The 21155-nt window shown below is 53.2% G+C and overlaps 1 protein-coding gene across 6 annotated transcripts in view; it reads left to right on the top strand.

Moving 5' to 3' along the window:
• Positions 1-4907, top strand: part of tnr (tenascin R (restrictin, janusin)) — a 793807-nt gene extending 788900 nt beyond the window's left edge. For all 6 annotated transcript variants that reach the window (XM_072511798.1, XM_072511799.1, XM_072511802.1 and 3 more), the window contains one exon: positions 1535-4907. In XM_072511798.1, coding sequence (XP_072367899.1) covers positions 1535-1660 — 126 coding nt within the window. In that variant the 3' untranslated portion in view covers positions 1661-4907. The remainder of the gene's footprint in view (positions 1-1534) is intronic.
• The last annotated feature ends 16248 nt before the right edge of the window (positions 4908-21155 follow it).

The raw sequence follows: 21155 nt of genomic DNA, 5'->3' as shown, positions 1-21155 counted from the left end.
CTTATCAATCAAGGACGGCATCTGTCGTTTTTGTCATCTATGGTTGGTTAATTACCTATAGCCAAATGGCTAATTGGATGTATTATTATTAATAGATTTTTTAATGGTCGTAGGTCTGTGTAAATGTCAGGTGTCCTAGGATATATTGGCAAAGGGGGCCCCTATCGAGGCCTGTCTTTTTTCAGTGTTGTCATGTTCTTTAGATACCAAAACAGACACTTTTGTGAGGGTGTTATTTTAAGTGTCAAGAGGTACAGTTAGGGAAAGATTTGTGTATCTGTTTATCTGAAGGATTCCCTGTCCTTATATTTTGACTATCTATAGGTTCAGGGAGTAATCTCAAAGAATTTTTATAGTTTATCAAAAGAACAGCCTTTCTTTGTTTGTATTAATGAGTCTTTGGTACCAGGTTCAGTTTCTCTTATCAGGTGGTAATCTCTACCTGACCTTTAGCTGAAGTGGTTTTATTCCACATTGAATTAAAAGCTGTTTGTATTAATGCCTTATTTTAAACCGAATTCTGCGGCGAACGTGATATTCATCACAGAATAAAGAGTAATGTTTCAAAATGTTCTGATGATGCCAAACCTGGATTTGTGGAAAGCACTGAGAATGATACCAATCGACAGCTACAGGACTTGGGTCAGCAGAAAGGACAGACAAATTTGTGATAGAATTTCAGAGAGAGAAACGTGAGGTGTTGTACTTTGCCAGTAGGGATAGGCGGAGACAATATCAAATAAATGATGCAATTTTGACATGTGTTGGGCTGAGGAACCTGGAGATCATGTTCTTCTATATTTGAAGCTGACAGAACACAGAGACAGCAAAGAAGATGGAATCTTGGGCTTCATAAATAGAGGATTGATTAAAAAGGAAGAGAAGTTATGCTGAACCTCTATAAAGCTCTGATTAGGCCACACTAAAAGAGTTGTGTCCAATTCTGGTCCCCACACTTTAGGAAGGATGTGAGGATCCATGAGGGGGTGCGGAGGAGGTTTACCAGAATGGTTCAGGGATGAGGGATTTTAGTTGCAAGGTTAGGTTGAAGAAGTTGGGGTTGTTCTCTTTGGAGTAAAGGAGATTAGGGGAGATTTGATAGAGGTGGACAAGATGATGACAGGTTTAGGTAAGTGAGACAAAGAAAAATCTTTCCCATTCCCGAGGGTGCAATGAGTGGGAGGATACAGATTGAATGTTTTGGGTAAGAGACAGAGGTGAGGGGGATGGAAATGTGAGGAAGAATATTTTTACACAGTGAGTGGTGATGAACGGGAACTTGCTGTCCACGAGTGGGTGGATGTGGAGACGAATGATTTCAAAAAGGAAATTAGATTGGAACTTGAAGGAAATAAACGCGCAGAAATACGGGGATAGAGCGTGGGATGGGACTGCTTGGATTGCCCTGCAATGAACCAACATGGAGTCGATGGACTGAAGGGCCTCCTTTATAAATGACACTGTTTAATGAATGTGGTGGGAATGTTGGTTTGGTTTTGGTAACCTGTCTGATTGTCCCCTCTTCGCTTCCCAGGGTATAAACTGGTACCACTGGAAAGGTCACGAAATCTCCATTCCGTTTGTGGAGATGAAGATGCGACCCTATGAGTTTAAAGGAGCCGTGGGGCAGAGAGGCCGGCGCTCGCTGCTGTTACAATGAGCTGCTGTCGGCCGAGCGAACAGGAGGCGGCAGCGCTGCCTAACTACACAACTACTGCTCACATTTAGAGTCGCTTCTCATCTGATGACTGACAAGACATGAAACCCCCGCCCCTTTTTATTTCCATGCCAACCACCGGCTCCAGACCAAAGATTTGCTGACAAATTGCCCTGGTGATGAGCTGAATCTTTTCCGACTGGCTGTAGTTAATGTTCAGGCTGGAATGTGCCTGCACGGCTGATACCTTTAGATTTTCAGCGTTCCTGTTGAGTTTGTCTTTTGCCCGGTCTGCGCAGCGCACCGCCCTTCACAATAAGTCGGCAGACATCCCTCCCCAGCCCTTTCATTTATGTTCCCAGAGTATTTCACCATCTGAGCACCAGACACCGCGGGGGCTCCATGGAGCAATGCGGGATGTTTGGAGACATTCCTTTAATGCCAGTGTGCTGGCTCATTCCCACTGATCTGTTTTCCAAGACATCCTCCGGGAACAGCGGCAGGGACAGTGTGAGAGTCCACACTGGTTTCAGTGGGAACAGCAGGATTTCTCAAAGACTTTTTTTCAGTCAACAACAAGAGCAGGAAAGCGGGAGGGGGAGGAATGAGGTGGGAGGAATAATATCATAGCTAACAAACTCAACACAAATCCAGCACATGGCAACTGGAATATAATAGACTTCCAGACACCAGGATGCATCTGGAATGATATGGGGTACTTTTATATTCTTTCATGGGATGTGGTGTCACTGGCAAAGGCCTGCATTTATTGCTCATCCTTAATTATAATAATGTTTATTAGTGTCACAAGTAGGCTTATATTAACACTGTAATAAAGTTTATGCGAAAATCTCCTCGTCACCACACTCCGGCGCCTGTTCGGGTCCACAGAGGGAGAATTCAGAATGTCCAATTCACCTGACAGCATGTCTTTCAGGACTTGTGGGAGAAAACCAGAGCACCCGGAGGAAACACACGCAGACATGGAAGACTGTGCAGACTCCACACACAGTGACCCAAGCCGGGAATCAAACCCGGGTCCCTGGCGCTGTGAAGCAACAGTGCTAACCACTGTGCTACCGTACCGCCCATACCCTGAGGGTGGCACTCAACCACATTGCTGTGGGTCTGGAGTCACATGTCGGCCAGACCAGGTAAGGGCAGAAGATTTCCTTCCCTAAAGGACAGTAGTGAATCCGATAGATTTGCACAACAATTGACAATGCTTCCATGGTCACGATTACTGGGGTTCAGGATGTGAGCCAGGCAAATTAATGAGGTTCAGGAATATGGAGAGAGGTTATTAAATCAGGTCAGCCCCCCACCCCATCCCCGTGTGTGACACACCGCTCAATAGACACAGCTCTCCCTATGTGTGCCACAGTGTTAAGTACACACAATTCACCCTGTGTGTGACACTGTTCAGTATACACAGCTCCCCATGTGTGACACACTTCAGTACACACAATTCCACATTGTGTGACACACTGTTCAGTACACACAGCACCCCGTGTGTGTGACACACTGTTCAGTACACACAATTCTACATTGTGTGACACACTGTTCAGCACACCTAGCTCTCCCCTTGTGTGTGACACACTGTTCAGTACGCACAGCTCTCTCCCTGTGTGTGACACACTGTTCAGCACACACAGCTCCCACTGTTTGTGACACACTGTTCAGTACACACAGCTCCCCCTGTGTGGGACACACTCTTCAGTACACCAACCTCTCCCTGTGTGTGTGACACACTGTTCAGTACACTGTGGTAGTCACCACTAATAGTATATTATATGTATAACGGCACTGCCCGTATACTAGAGGTATAAGGGTAAATCCCTGCCTGCTGGCTCCGCCCAGTAGACGGTGTATAAATGTGTGTGCTCGCCGGTGCTGCAGCCATTCTGGAAGCGGCTACAGGAGGCACAACATCTATGCTCAATAAAGCCTTGATTATTCCACTACTCTCATCTTTGTGGTAATTGATAGTGCATCAAACACACAGCTCCCCCTGTGTGTGACGCACTGTTCAGTACACACAATTCCACATTGAGTGACACACTGTTATGTACACACAGCTCCCCGTGTGTGTGACACACTGTTCAGTACACACAATTCCACATTGTGCGACACACTGTTATGTACACACAGCTCCCCGTGTGTGTGTGACGCACTGTTCAGTACACACAATTCCACATTGTGTGACACACTTCAGTACACCCAGCTCTCCCCGTGTGTGACACACTGTTCAGTATACACAATTCCACATTGTGTGACACACTGTTCAGTACACACAGCTCTCCCCATGTGTGTGACACACTGTTCAGTACACACAGCTCTCCCCATGTGTGTGACACACTGTTCAGTACACACAGCTCTCCCCATGTGTGTGACACACTGTTCAGTACACACAATTCCACATTGTGTGACACACTGTTCAGTACACACAATTCCACATTGTGTGACATACTGTTAAGTACTCACAGCTCCCCTTGTGTGTGTGACACACTGTCCAGTACACACAGCTCCCCCTGTGTGTGTGACACACTGTTCAGTACACACAGCTCTTCCTGTGTGGGACACACTGTTCAGTGCACACAGCTTCCCCTGTGTGTGTGACACACTGTTCAGTACACACAGCTCTGTGTGTGTGTGTGTGACACACAGTTCAGTACACACAGCGCTCCCCGTGTGTGTGACACAGTGTTCAGTACACTTAAATCCCCTGTGTGTGACACACTGTTCGGTACACACAGCTCTCCCTCTGTGTGACACACTGTCCAGTACACACAGCTCTCCCTCTATGTGACACTCTATTCAGTACACACAGCTCCCGCCGTGTACACATGGTTCTAATTGGGTAATTTTATTCTTGTTTAGTGTCCTGGCAGGTTTACCAATTCTGTCTATATCTGCGCTGGCTGAAGTGAAAGGGAACTCATAAAGTTGGCATTATATTTGATGATATTCCCTTGCTCTGTGTGTAATATAGACTCATTATTGGTGCTGCTATCGGAATTCCGAGCAAGCAGCCCACCCTCTCATTCTTTTAGGTTTCAGTTCAAGTTTCTGAAGCATTAAAGTTTGCTGCAGTTTAAGCCTGTCTCTGCTGTAACAACCTGTGTACGCACGTCTGCCTCCCCATGACACAGGACTTGAATTTCTTCAACTAGGCCGCTGATCATCAACAAACAGCTTCCATTTTGTATTGTTTTGAATAGAACTGTAATATAAACCACTGCCTTGGTCATTGCTGTCTCCTGAACATTGTTATTACTCAATGCCTTCCCAGTGGGAACAGATCAGTAAGATGGAAAATGACATAAGGGTGATATCTCCAGTCTGTGTAAGAGTCAAAGCAATTCTCAATGAACTTGGTTCAAAACTCAGAACCCAGCCTGACGAAGGGATCACATACACACACTAATCACACTCACACATATTGAATTAATAAGTGTTAATACACTGCAACTTTTTGATATAATGTGAATTAATAATATTCTAAATAGCACACTTAATTCATAATTTACAGTATGGAATTCTCCCAAGTTCCCTCCGGTGGGATTGAATTCAGCATGGTGGGAGGCCCAGAAATAATTTCACATCAGTGAATTTATAGCAGGACCTTCCACTGGTATCCACTCAGAAGACCCATCAGAGCCTGGCATCAAAGGGGTGCCGATGAAGGCGTGACCCAAATTCACCACAACACCAGTAGAAAAGCAGGGAATGGAGTGAGAGAATGTGGGGATAGAGAGAGATAGTGGGGTTTAGATTGTTTATGTTGGAAGAATAATACAAAGCTTGTCTTTTACCTTCAGCAAGTTTATTTTACATCCATATCAGTAGAGATATTAAACTCCTTATCCTTTCCACCACACCAGCTGTGTCCATTTATACTCTTTTGGAGGTTTGAGCTAATAATCGTTACCTGTCTTTAATGAGGCAATTAACAGAATGTAATAATCAAAGGATGCAATTGCTGATACATTGACTGGTTTCCCTCATTTAAATTAAAGCTTAGAAACAAAAATAAATTCAAGCACACATTTTTTAATCCACACAAACAGAAACAGTCATGTGCTTCAACATTATCAATACCACATTCCCTTGACCATATTTATAAATGCACAAGACTAGAAAGCAAAAATTTGTTTTCCATTTTATTATAATACCCCACTTCCGATATATCGAGCAATTTCTTGGAACAGACATTTTTCGTAAAACCGCCTGATAATTGGTGATTTGCCCGTTGCAATATTTCTGTCATTATATTGGATGAGTAAACCTCTTTACCTATTGCTTGAACCAACGATGGTGATTCTGCAGATAAGGTGCTAATCGCTGCTCTTTTAATTTTCTTGGATTCCAAAGCGAAAGGGCAATGTTTAGCATTCTTTCCTACAAAAATATGATGCACCCTATGGTGCTCGAAAATCCATCTGGAAGATTGGCATGTGAAGCATCATTAAAGATGGCCATTCACCTATCAAACAGTTCACCCAGGGCTGGGAACCTGAGTGTGCATTTCTCAAAGTTGGATTTCTTTAATGTTTTGTTTGGACTCAGAACTTCCTCTACCATGGCATGCTTCATCATGGTACTCAGCTCCAACACGCCATTGCCGGCAACAGATCTAGTCTGAGTGCATAACCGATTCAGCTGCCCAATCTTCTCAATAGATCAGTTTCCAGCCTCCCCGAACAGGCGCCGGAATGTGGCGTCGAGGGGCTTTTCACAGTAACTTCATTGAAGCCTACTTGTGACAATAAGCTATTATTATTATTATTCTTCCTTGGACGCTAGTTCCTCTTTTTGTGATGACCTGGCCGGATTTATTGGGATGTGCCTAACATTTTCCAGATAGGATAGTTGGTTCAATGTCACTCCTGACTTTTTGCTTAATGTTTCAACCTATGTTTTTAAAAGCCCCTGAAATCTGGCTTCCAACTTTGAACTCCTAATTGATTTTATCGATCACCCATTTTCAAATTTTATCCCCACTTGCATTATGAAGATTCCTTCTAGTCTCTCCTGAAATGAAATGAAAATCGCTTATTGTCACAAGTAGGCTTCAAATGAAGTTACTGTGAAAAGCCCCTAGTCGCCACATTCCGGCGCCTGTTACGGGAATCGAACCGTGCTGCTGGCCTGCCTTGGTCTGCTTTCAAAGCCAGCGATTTAGCCCTGTGCTAAACAGCCCCATAAAAAAACAACTAGCAGAGAATCCTTGTGATAACAACAGAATATCACAGACAGGCAGGTCTGCTTTTAACTGGAAACAATTCATTTTAAACAGAACTGACCTCCCAGACAAATGCCATACTGTTGACACACCGTTGAATTGATAAACACTTGTTTTAATTTCCACGACTTTCCTTCTATATCGTTTGTTTCTTTAGGGGATTTCAAAGATACTTCCCTTTGAAATTGCTCACTCTGCATATGCACTGCACTGCTTTTTATATGTATTGATCTGCACTCATAGACTTCATAGAATTTACAGTGCAGAAGGAGGCCATTCGGCCCATCGAGTCTGCACCAGCTCTTGGAAAGAGCACCCTACCCAAGGTCAACACCTCCACCCTATCCCCATAACCCAGCAACCCCACCCAACACTAAGGGCAATTTTGGCCACTAAGGGCAATTTATCATGGCCAATCTACCTAACCTGCACATCTTTGGACTGTGGGAGGAAACCGGAGCACCCGGAGGAAACCCACGCACACACGGGGAGGATGTGCAGACTCCGCACAGACAGAGACCCAAGCCGGAATCGAACCTGGGACCCTGGAGCCGTGAAGCAATTGTGCTATCCACAATGCTACCGTGCTGCCCGCTAGGCCAAAATGGCCTAGAAAATGTTCAAGCTTACTTTCCCTGCAGTAAGGGAGTCCGCTCTGATATCTTGATTCCCCACATCTTTCCTCCAACCCCGAGCTACTTGTTGAGTTTTAGCCTTGTATGTGCTGCCAGAGAGCACCTTTCCGGTGCATAGCCACCTGTGTGACAAGACTGTCTGTCCCCCGTCTGGGATTTCAGTATATATACCAAATTCTTTCCAATGTTCCAGCTCTTTTATTTGACCTCTTTCAGCTTATCTTCCTATTTATTGGCAACAACTAAAATTTCTCTATCACAAGGGTTTCCAGTGATATTCCTAGTTTGTTCTGTCATTTTCTTTCTGGTCAAGCTACCAGCTCCACTTGCCCCCTTCTCTCTCACTCGACTGCTGCTCCATGATCTTTCCCACATATGATCAGAGTCCTGTCTGCAAGTCATTGAATCATACAGCACAGAAAAGGTCCTTCAGCCCATCGTATCTGCACCGGTCAAAATCAACCCCCTAACTATTCTAATCCCATTTCCCAGTACTTGGCTGATTGCAAAGGCAGCCTTGGCATCGCAAGTGCACAGCCAAATAGTTCTTAAATGTTATGAGGGTCTCTGCCTCCACCTCCATTTCAGGCAGCGAGTTCCAGACTCCCACCTCCCTCTGGGTAAAAACAATTTTCCTCCCATCTCCTCTAAACCTCCTGCCCCTTACCGTAAATCTATGTTCCCTGGTCATTGATTCCTCCACTAAGGGGAAAAGCTTCTTCCTGTCTACTTTATCTATGCCCCTTATGTCCCCTCTCAGCCTCCTCTGCTCCAAGGAAAACAACCCCAGTCTATCCAACCTCTCTTCATAGCTAAAACTCTCCAGCCCAGGCAACATCCTGGTAAATCTCCTCTGCACCTTTACCAGTGCTATCACATCCCCCCCCCCCCCCCCCCCCCCTCTATAATGTGGATTCCAGAACTGCACAGAATAATGTAGCTGTGGCCAAACCAACATTTTCTCCTCGGTTCAATGTTACTGTGTTCATCGATCAATGTTTTATTTACCATAATCGCTCCCTCATTACTGCCCATTATTTGCATATGTGAAGCGCATGGCATCTTTTCACCATGTTGTTCAGAATCTGGAAAGGTGCAGTCAGTGCCAATTAGCCTTGCAGAATGAACCCATGATTCCCATGTTGTACAATTACTTAATTTCCTTCACTGCCCTTCTCTTTTGTATTGTACCAGGTCTCCCTGTCTCAAACGCCTGTTGGCCTTATGTGGTGTTGTGAGGCTTGCTGAATTTTCTCCAACACTGCAGCTTTGCCTGTATGTAAAGTATTCAGATCATCAAAAACAGCAGAGCTTCCTGCTGGAGCAGGTAGTGCATCTGATAGGACCAAAGGCAACTTTGGCTACCTGCCTTACATTGGTATGGACTGTAATCCCCAACCATTTGCAAAGAGTTCTATTAGCGTTAGCACTATTTGCAATTTACAATCTGGTGGATCAGCCAGTATTTTATGCAACATGTCACTGCATGGTTTGTTCTCACAGACCATTACTGAACGGGCTTTCAGCCGCAGTGTGCAGAACTGTGATGTTTGAATTTTCACACGTCCTGAAATTCCCCACCATATCGTCACTGGTGGCATGATGATGCAGTGGTTAACACTGCTGCCTCACAGCGCCAGGGACCCCAGGTTCAATTCTGGCCTTGGGCGTCTGTGGGTTTCTTCCGGGCTCCGGTTTCCTTCCACAGTCCAAAGATGTGCAGGTTAGGTGGGGTTACAGGGATAGGGCGGGTAAGTGGGCTAAGTAGGGTGCTCTTTCGGAGGACTGGTGTAGACCTGATGGCCCGAATGGCCTCCTGCATAGGTTTTCTATGATTTGTCAGGAATTTCACTGGTGTCCCTAATCCTGTTCCCATCCATTTCTCCATAACCTTATGAACAACAGTCTGTTTTTCTCCACCATGTCCCACAGTGAATAGCCTAAATCTGATTGTCATATCTGACAAGTGCAGCAGAAATATATCACGATCTTTCTCCCATATTTTTAGTCCATCGCCACTCCGTCGTTAATCTCCCTGGTCAGTGATAAGCTCACCACAGGACTTGGTGGTGTCTTCGGATGTTTTTTCAAATTTCACACTGAGCTGCGATTTTCTCAATAAGGTCATCATATTCTTCATCATGAGTTCCAGCACCTCGCAGAAAAACCTCCAGTTTATGTGGCCTCAAGTGTGCAAACTGTCTATGCAACCTCCAAATGCTCTTCTTTGTCCACCAAATTCTCATTCAAGAAGTCAAGGACGTCTTGAATTCTTTGAGAAATTTCTGCCTTCCTTCATGGCTGAGAGTATTGATCTGCCAAAATAAAGTGAAGATCCACAGCTCTGTCATATTTCAAGTCTAGTTTCATCTGTGCTTTCTTCACCGAACCTGTTTAACAGGAGAGGTATATCACCACATACCATGGGCATGATTCACCGGGATAATTTCAGAGTACAGTTTCGGGCGTATTTGGCAGGGTGTTTCACAACGGCTACAGTGCCAAGATGGAAACCGCTATTCAATGGCATTTAGCCATTTTATTGGGGCCGGAGTTTCTCCCCATTGAGGCCACGCTTAGAAAGTTTTCCAGCAGGACTGGCTCCTCACACATCCGGCCACCATTTTTAGGAACCCTCCCCCCAACCTTTCTGCAGCCACCTCGAACCGCCACTTACCCATCTTTCTTCAGCATAGCCCCCCTCGAGGCCTGACCCTTGATGCTACCAACTTCCGGAGTGCCTAGTGGCACTGTCAAGATGCCCGGGTACTACTCTGCCCTGTTCCCAACCAGCTGGGGAGGCTCTGCTAGCCTTCGAAACTCCCCCACCCCCGAGGTGCATCATGCCTGGTCCACAATTGTCGAAACCAGTGCTAAACGGCGCCTGGTTGAGGCCGTGCAGGCACGGCCAATGACTCCCCAGCGGCAGGTGCATTAGGCATCGGTCATTTACAAGAGCCTGAGGGTTCATTGAAATATAATTACCTGGATCATGCCCAGTGAGGGCGAGACCCAGATCACGCCAGGCACCGTGAATCGGGTGACTCGCGTGAAGTGTCGCTATTGGCGCGGAGCCTGATTTGGGGCGCTCCCGCGATTCACCTGTCAGGTCTGGTGGACAGCCAGGTGTGACACGGTGGGAAAATTGCACCCCACATCTGTACTGATGAAAAGGCTGATCCCAACTATCCTGGAAGGGATGACTGCTCTTTTGGAAGACGATAGTGTGTTCGCATCTGCAAACTGGGAGCACCTAGAGCTTTCATACTCCTCCTTCTACCGATCTGCCTCGTCAAGAGGCTCCAGGTACAAATGAAGCCAATCCACCCCTCACATTGTGGACGCGTATCCACATCGGTTGACTGCGGCAAAGTAAAGTGGCTAGCAGTGTTGCTTCACAGCGCCAGGGACTCTGGTTTGATTCCCGGCTTGGGTCACTGTCTGTGCGGAGTCTGCACATTCTCCCCATGTTACTGGGATTAGGTGGAGGTGTGGGCTTAAGTAGGGTGCTCTTTGTAAGGGCCGTGCAGACTCGATGGGCCGAATGGCCTCCTTCTGCACTGTAAATTCTACGCTTCTATGACTGAATTAAATTTTGAGACCAACACAGTTCCTCCACGGCTGTTCCATCATTTTCAGCCTCAGAATTATTGTGTTATTTCAAGAACTTGTTTCTCAGGGCAACGTATTGTATAACGATACATGGAATAACATTGATAACATTGATTGGTCATTCCCTATGCATTTGTCAAGTTTAGACGTCTGTGCTCGCCGTCCCAGGCCCGCTTTTATTCCCAACACTCAAATTGGTTAAAGTACGGCGATCTTCAGACCGCCATCATTGTACTGGAATCTACATTTAATGTTTTGTTGAAATCGAAACTCGGCCATCATCGAATCTTCCATCTGTTGCTTTGTCACAGAGTTGCCTGTATTCAGTCGGAAAGTAGATGGAAATGACGGTCTTCCTAGAAATGTTTTTAGGGAAGCAGCAATTTGGTCTAAAAGAGCGTCTTTACTGCCGAATTGAATTCCCATCAATACCAAAAGCATGTTCACATGAGAATTGCCTGCACAAATAACCAATACAACCTCTGGGATGTCAAGCTCAAATCTCTTCACTCTCATATCATTTGTCAAAGTCCCACTCTTTTCTATCATCTGTCAAAGTCCATGATATATTGCCCCATTGACTGAACATCTTGATTTCATAAGTCTATCAAACGTTGACCAGGATTCAATTGCTTCCAAGAGTCATCTTTCTTGTAGAATTTATTGGAAAAACTGCAACAGAAGGTCCAGCCCCTCTTTAGTATCAATATCATTCATGTAGAGGATAGGATAGAGTACAAAATAGAGAAAGAGCAGAGGTGAAGCGGGGTACATCGGACTGTCACAGTGAGGGGAAAATGGTACCTCACAGCATCACAGTGAGGGGAGGGGTGTGTCACAGTTGGGGGGAGTGCGGTGTCACAGCAGCGAGGGGAGAGGGGTGTGTCACAGCAGCGAGGGGAGAGGGGCTTGTGACAGCGTCACAGCGAGTGGAGAGGGGTGAGTCACAGCGAGGGGAGAGGGGTGTGTCACAGTTGGGGGAGTGGGGTGTCACAGCAGCGAGGGGAGAGGGGTGTGTCACAGTATCACAGCGACGGAAGAGGGGTGTGTCACAGCTGGGGGGAGTGGGGTGTCACAGCAGCGAGGGGAGAGGGGTGTGTCACAGTATCACAGCGAGGGGAGAGGGGTGTGTGACAGTGTCACAGCGAGGGGAGAGGGGTTTGTGACAGCGAGGGGAGAGGGGTTTGTGACAGCGTCACAGCGAGGGGAGAGGGGTGTGTGACAGCGTCACAGCGAGGGGAGAGGGGTTTGTGACAGCGAGGGGAGAGGGGTTTGTGACAGCGTCACAACGAAGGGAGAGGGGTGTGTCACAGCGAGGGGTGTGTCACAGCGAGGGGAGAGGGGCGTGTCACAGCGAGGGGAGAGGGGCATGTCACAGCGTCACAGTGAGAGGAGGGGTGTGTCACAGTTGGGGGGAGAGGGGTGTGTCACAGCAGTGAGGAGAGAGGGGCTTGTGACAGCGTCACAGCGAGTGAAGAGGGGTGTGTCACAGCGAGAGGAGAGGGGTGTGTCACAGCGAGGGGAGAGGGGCATGTCACAGCGTCACAGTGAGAGGAGGGGTGTGTCACAGTTGGGGGGAGAGGGGTGCGTCACAGCAGCGAGGGGAGAGGGGCTTGTGACAGCGTCACAGCGAGTGGAGAGGGGTGTGTCACAGCGAGGGGAGAGGGGTTTGTGACAGTGTCACAGCGAGGGGAGAGGGGTGTGTGACAGCGAGGGGAGAGGGGTTTGTGACAGCGAGGGGAGAGGGGTTTGTGACATCGTCACAGCGAGGAGAGGGGTTTGTGACAATGTCACAGTGAGGGGAGAGGGGTGTGTGACAGCGTCACAGTGAGGGGAGAAGGGTCAGTCACAGCGAGGGGAGAGGGGTGTGTCACAGTGAGGGGGAGGCGTGTGTCACAGCGAGGGGGAGGGGTGTGTCAAAGTGAGGGGAGAGGGGCGTGTCACAGTGAGGGGAGGGGTGTGTCACAGCGAGGGGAGAGGGACGTGTCACAGTGACGGGAGAGGGATGTGTCACAGTGAGGGGAGAGGTGCATGTCACAGTGAGGGGAGAGCGGTGTGTCACAGGGAGGGGAGAGGGGTGTGTCACAGTGAGGGGAGAGGTGCATGTCACAGTGAGCGGAGAGGGGTATGTCACAGTGAGGGGAGAGGGGCGTGTCACAGTCAGGGGGAGGGGCATGCCACAGTGAGGGGGGAGGGGCGTGTCACAGGGGGTGGGGTAAGTCACAGCGAGGGGAGAGGGCCGTGTCACAGTGAGGGATGAGGGGTGTGTCACAGTGAGTGGAGAGGGACGTGTCACAGTGACGGGAGAGGGATGTGTCACAGTGAGCGGAGAGGGGCGTGTCACAGTCAGGGGGAGGGGTGTGTCACAGTGAGGGGCGAGGGGTGTGTCACAGTGAGGGGAGAGGGGCGTTTCACAGTCAGGGGGAGGGGCGTGCCACAGTGAGGGGGGAGGGGCGTGTCACAGTGAGTGGAGAGGGACGTGTCACAGTGAGGGGAGAGAGGCATGTCACAGTGAGGAGGAAGGGGTGTGTCACAGTGAGGGGTGTGTCACAGTGAGCGGAGAGGGGTGTGTCACAGTGAGTGGAGAGGGACGTGTCACAGTGAGGGGAGGGGTGTGTCACAGTGAGGAGGAAGGGGTGTGTCACAGTGAGGAGGAAGGGGTGTGTCACAGTGAGGGGAGAGGGGAGGGAATGTGTCATGGCGAGTGGAGGGGGGGCGTGTGTCACAGGGAGGGGAGAGGGGAGGGAATGTGTCATGGCGAGTGGAGGGGGGCGTGTCACAGGGAGGGGAGAGGGGAGGGAATGTGTCATGGCGAGTGGAGGGGGGGCGTGTGTCACAGGGAGGGGAGAGGGGAGGGAATGTGTCATGGCGAGTGGAGGGGGGCGTGTCACAGCGAGGGGAGAGGGGTGTGTCACATGTTAGACGTTTTAGCTGCTGTGATATGAAGAGTCTAAAGTTCTGTTCCTTTTTCACAAACACACATTTATTTCATTCCAACAGCCTTTGCGCAAAACTCTCACCATACATCACCTGACAGAGGCCACCTGAAGCCCCTTTACATCCCAGTGTCAATTAATGGATACTTAACATAAATGAGACAACTAATTGCAATGTCTCTTAACCCATTACTTAACATCACAGCGAGGGGAGAGGGGAGGGGATGTGTCACGGTGAGGGGAGAGGGGAGGGGATGTGACACGGTGAGGGGAGGGGGGAGGGGCGTGTCACAGCGAGAGGAGAGGGGAGGGGATGTGTCACAGCGAGGGTAGAGGGGAGGGGCGTGTCACAGCAAGGGGAGGGGTGGGGTGTGTCACAGCGAGGGCAGAAGGGAGGAGGGAGGGGATGTGTCACAGCGATAGGGGAGGGGCATGTCACAGCGAGGAGAGAGGGGAGGGGTGTGTCACAGCGAGGAGAGGGGAGGGGTGTGTCACATCGAGGGGAGAGGGAAGAAGGGAGGGGATGTATCACGTTGAGGGGAGACGGGAGGGGCATGTCACAGCGAGAAGGGAGGGGCTTGTCACAGCAAGGGGAGTGGGGAGGGGATGTGTCATTGCGAGGGGAGAGGGGATGTGCCATGGCGAGCTGAGAGGGGATGTGTCACGGAGAGGGGAGGGGATGTGTCCCGGCGAGGGGAGAGGGGATGTGTCACATAGAGGGGAGAGGGGAGGGCATGTGTCATGGCGAGGGGAGGGGTGTGTCACAGAGAGGGGAGAAGGGAGGGTATGTGTCACGGTGAGAGGGGAGGGGCATGTCACAACGAGAGGGGAGGGGCGTGTCACAGTGAGGGAGGGGTGTGTCACAGCAAGGGGAGAGGGGTGAAGGGAGGGGATGTGTCACGGTGAGGGGAGAGGGGAGGGGCATGTCACAACGAGAGGGGAGGGGCGTGTCACAGTGAGGGAGGGGTGTGTCACAGCGAGGGGAGACGGGTGAAGGGAGGGGATGTGTCACAGTGAGGGGTGAGGGGAGAGGGGAGGGGCGTGTCACAGCCAGTGGGGATGGGATTGTCACAGCGAGGGGAGATGGGAGGGGATGTGTCACGGCGAGGGGAGAGGGGATGTATCACAGAGGGGGAGTGGGGAGGAGATGTGTCACAGCGAGGGAGGGGCGTGTCACAGTGAGGGTAGAGGTGAGGGGATGTGTCACAGAGAGGGGAGGGGCGAGTAATAGCGAGGGGAGGGGGAGGGGTGTGTCACAGTGAGGGGAGAGCGGAGAAGGGAGGGTATGTGTCACGGTGAGGGGAGAGGGGAGGGACGTGTCACAGCGAGAGGGGAGGGGCGTGTCACAGCGAGGGGAGAGGGGAGGGGATATGTCACGGCGAGGGGAGAGGCGTGTGTCACGGCGAGGGGGGAGGGGAGAGGGACGTGTCACAGCGAGGGGAGGGGGACGTGTCACAGTGTCATAGCGACGAGAGAGGGGTGTGTCTCAGAAAGGGGAGGGGCGTATCACAGTGTCACAGCGAGGGAAGAAAGGTGTGTCACAGCGAGGGGAGAGGGGCGTGTCACAGTGTCACAGCGACGGGAGAGGGGTGTGTCTCAGAGAGGGGGAGGGGCGCATCACAGCAAGGGGAGAGGGGCGTGTCACAGCGAGGTGAGAGGGGCGTGTCACAGCGAGGGGAGAAAGGTGTGTCACAGTGAGGGGGAGGGGTGGTGTCACAGCGAGGGGAGGGGTGTGTCACAGCGAGGGGGAGGGGTGTGTCACAGCGATGGGGAGGGGTGTGTCACAGCGAGGGGGAGGGGCATGTCACAGCGAGGGGGAGTGGTATGTCACAGCGAGGGGAGGGGGCGTGTCACAGCGAGGGGGAGTGGTATGTCACAGCGAGGGGAGGGGGCGTGTCACAGTGTCACAGCGAGGGAAGAAAGGTGTGTCACAGCGAGGGGAGAGGGGCGTGTCACAGTGTCACGGCGACAGGAGAGGGGTGTGTCTCTGAGAGGGGATGGGGCGTATCACAGCGAGGGGAGAGGGTCGTGTCACAGCGAGGGGAGAGGGGCGTGTCACAGTGTCACAGTGAGGGGAGAAAGGCGTGTCACAGCGAGTGGAGAGGGGCGTGTCACAGTGTCACAGCGAGGGGAGAAAGGTGTGTCACAGCGAGGGGGAGGGGTGTGTCACAGCGAGGGGGAAGGGTGTATCACAGTGAGGGGGGTGTCACAGCGAGGGGCAGGGGTGTGTCACAGCAAGGGGAGGGGTGTGTCACAGCGAGGGGGAGGGGCATGTTACAGTGAGGGGGAGGGGTGTGTCACAGTGAGGGGGAGGGTTGTGTCACAGTGTGGGGATGTCACAGCGAGGGGTGGGGTGTGTCACAGCGAGGGGGAGGGGTGTGTCACAATGAGGGGGGTGTCACAGCGAGGGGGAGGGGTGTGTCACAGCAAGGGGGAGGGGCCTGTCACAGTGAGGAGGAAGGGGTGTGTCATAGCGAGGGGAGGTGAGAGGCGTGTGTCACAGCGAGGGGAGAGGGCGTGTCACGGCGAGGGAAGGGGGCGTGTCACAGCGAGGGGGAGGGGTGTGTCACAGCAAGGGGGAGGGGCCTGTCACAGTGAGGAGGAAGGGGTGTGTCATAGCGAGGGGAGGTGAGAGGCGTGTGTCACAGCGAGGGGAGAGGGCGTGTCACGGCGAGGGAAGGGGGCGTGTCACAGCGAGGGGGAGGGGGCGTGTCACAATGAGGGGGGTGTCACAGCGAGGGGGAGGGGTGTGTCACAGCAAGGGGGAGGGGCCTGTCACAGTGAGGAGGAAGGGGTGTGTCATAGCGAGGGGAGGTGAGAGGCGTGTGTCACAGCGAGGGGAGAGGGGAGGGAATGTGTCACGGCGAGGGGAGGGGGCGTGTCACGGCGAGTGGAGGGGAGAAGGGTGGGATGCGTCACGGTGAGGGGAGAGGGGAGGGGCATGTCACAATGCGAGGGGAGGGGCGTGTCACAGCGAGGGGAGAGGGGTGTGTCACATGTTAGACGTTTTAGCTGCTGTGATATGAAGAGTCTAAAGTTCTGTTCCTTTTTCACAAACACACATTTATTTCATTCCAACAGCCTTTGCGCAAAACTCTCACCATACATCACCTGACAGAGGCCACCTGAAGCCCCTTTACATATCAGTGTCAATTAATGGATACTTAACATAAATGAGACAACTAATTGCAATGTCTCTTAACCCATTACTTAACATCACAGCGAGGCGAGAGGGGAGGGGATGTGTCACGGTGGGGGGAGGGGGATGTGTCACGGTGAGGGGAGGGGGGAGGGGGCGTGTCACAGCGAGACGAGAGGTGAGGGGCATGTCACAGCGAGGGTAGGGGAGGGGCGTGTCACAGCGAGGGGAGGGGAGGGGTCTGTCACATCGAGGGGAGAAGGGAGAAGGGAGGGGATGTGTCACAGCGAGAGGGGAGGGGTGTGTCACAGCGAGAGGGGAGGGGTGTGTCACAGCGAGGGGAGAGGGAAGAAGGGAGGGGATGTATCACGGTGAGGGGTGAGGGGAGAGGGGAGATGGGAGGGGCTTGTCACAGCAAGGGGAGTGGGGAGGGGATGTGTCACGGCGAGGGGAAAGGGGATGTGTCACAGAGAAGGGAGAGGGGAGGGATGTGTCCCGGTGAGGGGAGAGGGAATGTGTCACGGCGAGGGGAGAGGGGAGGGGAAGTGTCATGGAGAGGGAGGGCTGTGTCACAGCGAGAGGGGAGGGGTGTGTCACAGCGAGGAGAGTGGAGGGGTGTGTCACAGCGAGGGGAGAGGGAAGAAGGGAGAGGCTTGTCACAGCAAGGGGAGTGGGGAGGGGATGTGTCACACAGAAGGGAGAGGGGAGGGATGTGTCCCGGTGAGGGGAGAGGGAATGTGTCACGGCGAGGGGAGAGGGGAGGGGAAGTGTCATGGAGAGGGAGGGCTGTGTCACAGCGAGGGGAGAAGGGTGGGATGCGTCACGGTGAGGGGAGAGGGGAGGGGCATGTCACAATGCGAGGGGAGGGGCGTGTCACAGTGAGGGTAGGGCTGTGTCACAGCGAGGGGAGAAGGGAGGGGATGTGTCACGGTGAGGGGAGAGGGGAGTGGCGTGTCACAGCCAGTGGGGAGGGGATTGTCACAGCGAGGGGAGATGGTAGGGGATGTGTCACGGCGAGGGGAGAGGGGATGTGTCACTGAGAGGGGAGTGGGGAGGAGATGTGTCATGGCGAGGGGAGGGACATGTCACAGCGAGGGGAGAGGGGAGGGGTGTGTCACAGCGAGGAGAGTGGAGGGGTGTGTCACAGCGAGGGGAGAGGGGAGGGGTGTGTCACAGCGAGGGGAGAGGGGAGGGGTGTGTCACAGCGAGGAGAGTGGAGGGGTGTGTCACAGCGAGGGGAGAGGGAAGAAGGGAGAGGCTTGTCACAGCAAGGGGAGTGGGGAGGGGATGTGTCACGGCGAGGGGTGAGGGGTGAGGGGAGATGGGAGGGGCTTGTCACAGCAAGGGGAGTGGGGAGGGGATGTGTCACGGCGAGGGGAGAGGGGATGTGTCACACAGAAGGGAGAGGGGAGGGATGTGTCCCGGTGAGGGGAGAGGGTATGTGTCACGGCGAGGGGAGAGGGGAGGGGAAGTGTCATGGAGAGGGAGGGCTGTGTCACAGCGAGGGGAGAAGGGTGGGATGCGTCACGGTGAGGGGAGAGGGGAGAGGGGAGGGGCATGTCACAATGCGAGGGGAGGGGCGTGTCACAGTGAGGGGAGGGCTGTGTCACAGCGAGGGGAGAAGGGTGGGATGCGTCACGGTGAGGGGAGGGGGAGGGGCATGTCACAATGCGAGGGGAGGGGCGTGTCACAGTGAGGGGAGAGGGGAGGGGCATGTCACAATGCGAGGGGAGGGGCGTGTCACAGCGAGGGGAGAAGGGTGGGATGCGTCACGGTGAGGGGAGAGGGGAGGGGCATGTCACAATGCGAGGGGAGGGGCGTGTCACAGTGAGGGGAGGGCTGTGTCACAGCGAGGGGAGAAGGGAGGGGATGTGTCACGGTGAGGGGAGAGGGGAGTGGCGTGTCACAGCCAGTGGGGAGGGGATTGTCACAGCGAGGGGAGATGGTAGGGGATGTGTCACGGCGAGGGGAGAGGGGATGTGTCACTGAGAGGGGAGTGGGGAGGAGATGTGTCATGGCGAGGGGAGGGACATGTCACAGCGAGGGGAGAGGGGAGGGGTGTGTCACAGCGAGGGGAGAGGGAAGAAGGGAGGGGATGCATCACGGTGAGGGGTGAGGGGAGATGGGAGGGGCTTGTCACAGCAAGGGGAGTGGGGAGGGGATGTGTCACGGCGAGGGGAGAGGGGATGTGTCACACAGAGGGAGAGGGGAGGGATGTGTCCCGGTGAGGGGAGAGGGGATGTGTCATGGCGAGGGGAGAGGGGAGGGGATGTGTCATGGCGAGGGGAGAGGGGAGGGGAAGTGTCATGGAGAGGGGAGGGGTGTGTCACAGAGAGGGGAGAGGGGAGGGGCATGTCACAATGCAAGGGGAGGGGCGTGTCACAGCGAGGGGAGAGGGGAGAAGGGTGGGGATGTGTCACGGTGAGGGGAGAGGGGAGGGGGTGCCACAGTGAGGGTGGAGGGGTGTGTCACAGCGAGGGGGTGGGGCGTGTCACAGTGAGCGGGAGGCGTGTGTCACAGCGAAGGGAGAGGGACGTGTCACAGTGTCACAGCAACGGGAGAGAGGTGTGTCACAGCGAGGGGAGAGGTGTGTGTCACAGTGAGGGGAGAGGGGCGTGTCACAGCGAGGGGAGAGGGGTGTGTCACAGCGGGGGGGTGGGGTGTGTCACAGCGAGGGGACAGGGGTGTGTCACAGCGAGGGGGAGGGGCGTGTTACAGTTTCACAGCAATGGGAGAGAGGTGTGTCACAGCGAGGGGAGAGGGATGTGTCACAGTGAGGGGAGAGGGGCGTGTCACAGTGAACGGGAGGGGTGTGTCACAGCGAGGGGGAGGGGCGTGTTACAGTGTCACAGCAACGGGAGAGAGGTGTGTCACAGTGAGGGGAGAGGGGCGTGTCACAGCGAGGGGAGAGGGGTGTGTCACAGCGAGGGGAGTGGGGTGTGTCACAGCGAGGGGAGAGGGGTGTGTCACAGCGAGGGGGAGGGGTGTGTCACAGCGAGGGGAGTGGGGTGTGTCACAGTGAGGGGAGAGGGGCGTGTCACAGCGAGGGGAGAGGGGTGTGTCACAGCAAGGGGAGTGGGGTGTGACCCAGCGAGGGGAGAGGCGTGTGTCACAGCGAGTGGAGAGGGGTGTGTCACAGCGAGGGGAGGGGGTGTATCACAGCGAGGGGAGAGGGTTGTGTCACAGCGAGGTGACTGGGGTGTGTCACAGCGAGGGGAGTGGAGTGTGTCACAGCGAGGGGAGTGGGGTGTGTCACAGCGAGGGGAGAGCGGTGTGTCACAGCGAGGGGAGAGGGGTGTGTCACAACGAGGGGAGAGGGTTGTGTCACAGCGAGGGGAGTGGGGTGTGTCACAGCGAGGGGTGTGGAGTGTGTCACAGCGAGGGGAGAGGGGTGTGTCACAGCGAGGGGAGAGCGGTGTGTCACAGCGAGGGGAGAGGGGTGTGTCACAGCGAGGGGAGAGGGTTGTGTCACAGTGAGGGGAGTGGGGTGTGTCACAGCGAGGGGATAGGGGTGTGTCACAGCGAGGGGAGAGGGATGTGTCACAGTGAGGGGAGAGGGGCGTGTCACAGTGAACGGGAGGGGTGTGTCACAGCGAGGGGGAGGGGCGTGTTACAGTGTCACAGCAACGGGAGAGAGGTGTGTCACAGTGAGGGGAGAGGGGCGTGTCACAGCGAGGGGAGAGGGGTGTGTCACAGCGAGGGGAGTGGGGTGTGTCACAGCGAGGGGAGAGGGGTGTGTCACAGCGAGGGGGAGGGGTGTGTCACAGCGAGGGGAGTGGGGTGTGTCACAGCGAGGGGAGAGCGGTGTGTCACAGCGAGGGGAGAGGGGTGTGTCACAGTGAGGGGAGAGGGGCGTGTCACAGCGAGGGGAGAGGGGTGTGTCACAGCGAGGGGAGAGGGATGTGTCACAGTGAGGGGAGAGGGGCGTGTC

Source organism: Scyliorhinus torazame, chromosome 7, assembly GCF_047496885.1.
Source record: "Scyliorhinus torazame isolate Kashiwa2021f chromosome 7, sScyTor2.1, whole genome shotgun sequence".
Taxonomy (NCBI): domain Eukaryota; kingdom Metazoa; phylum Chordata; class Chondrichthyes; order Carcharhiniformes; family Scyliorhinidae; genus Scyliorhinus; species Scyliorhinus torazame.
This window is presented reverse-complemented; position numbering and strand designations above follow the sequence as displayed.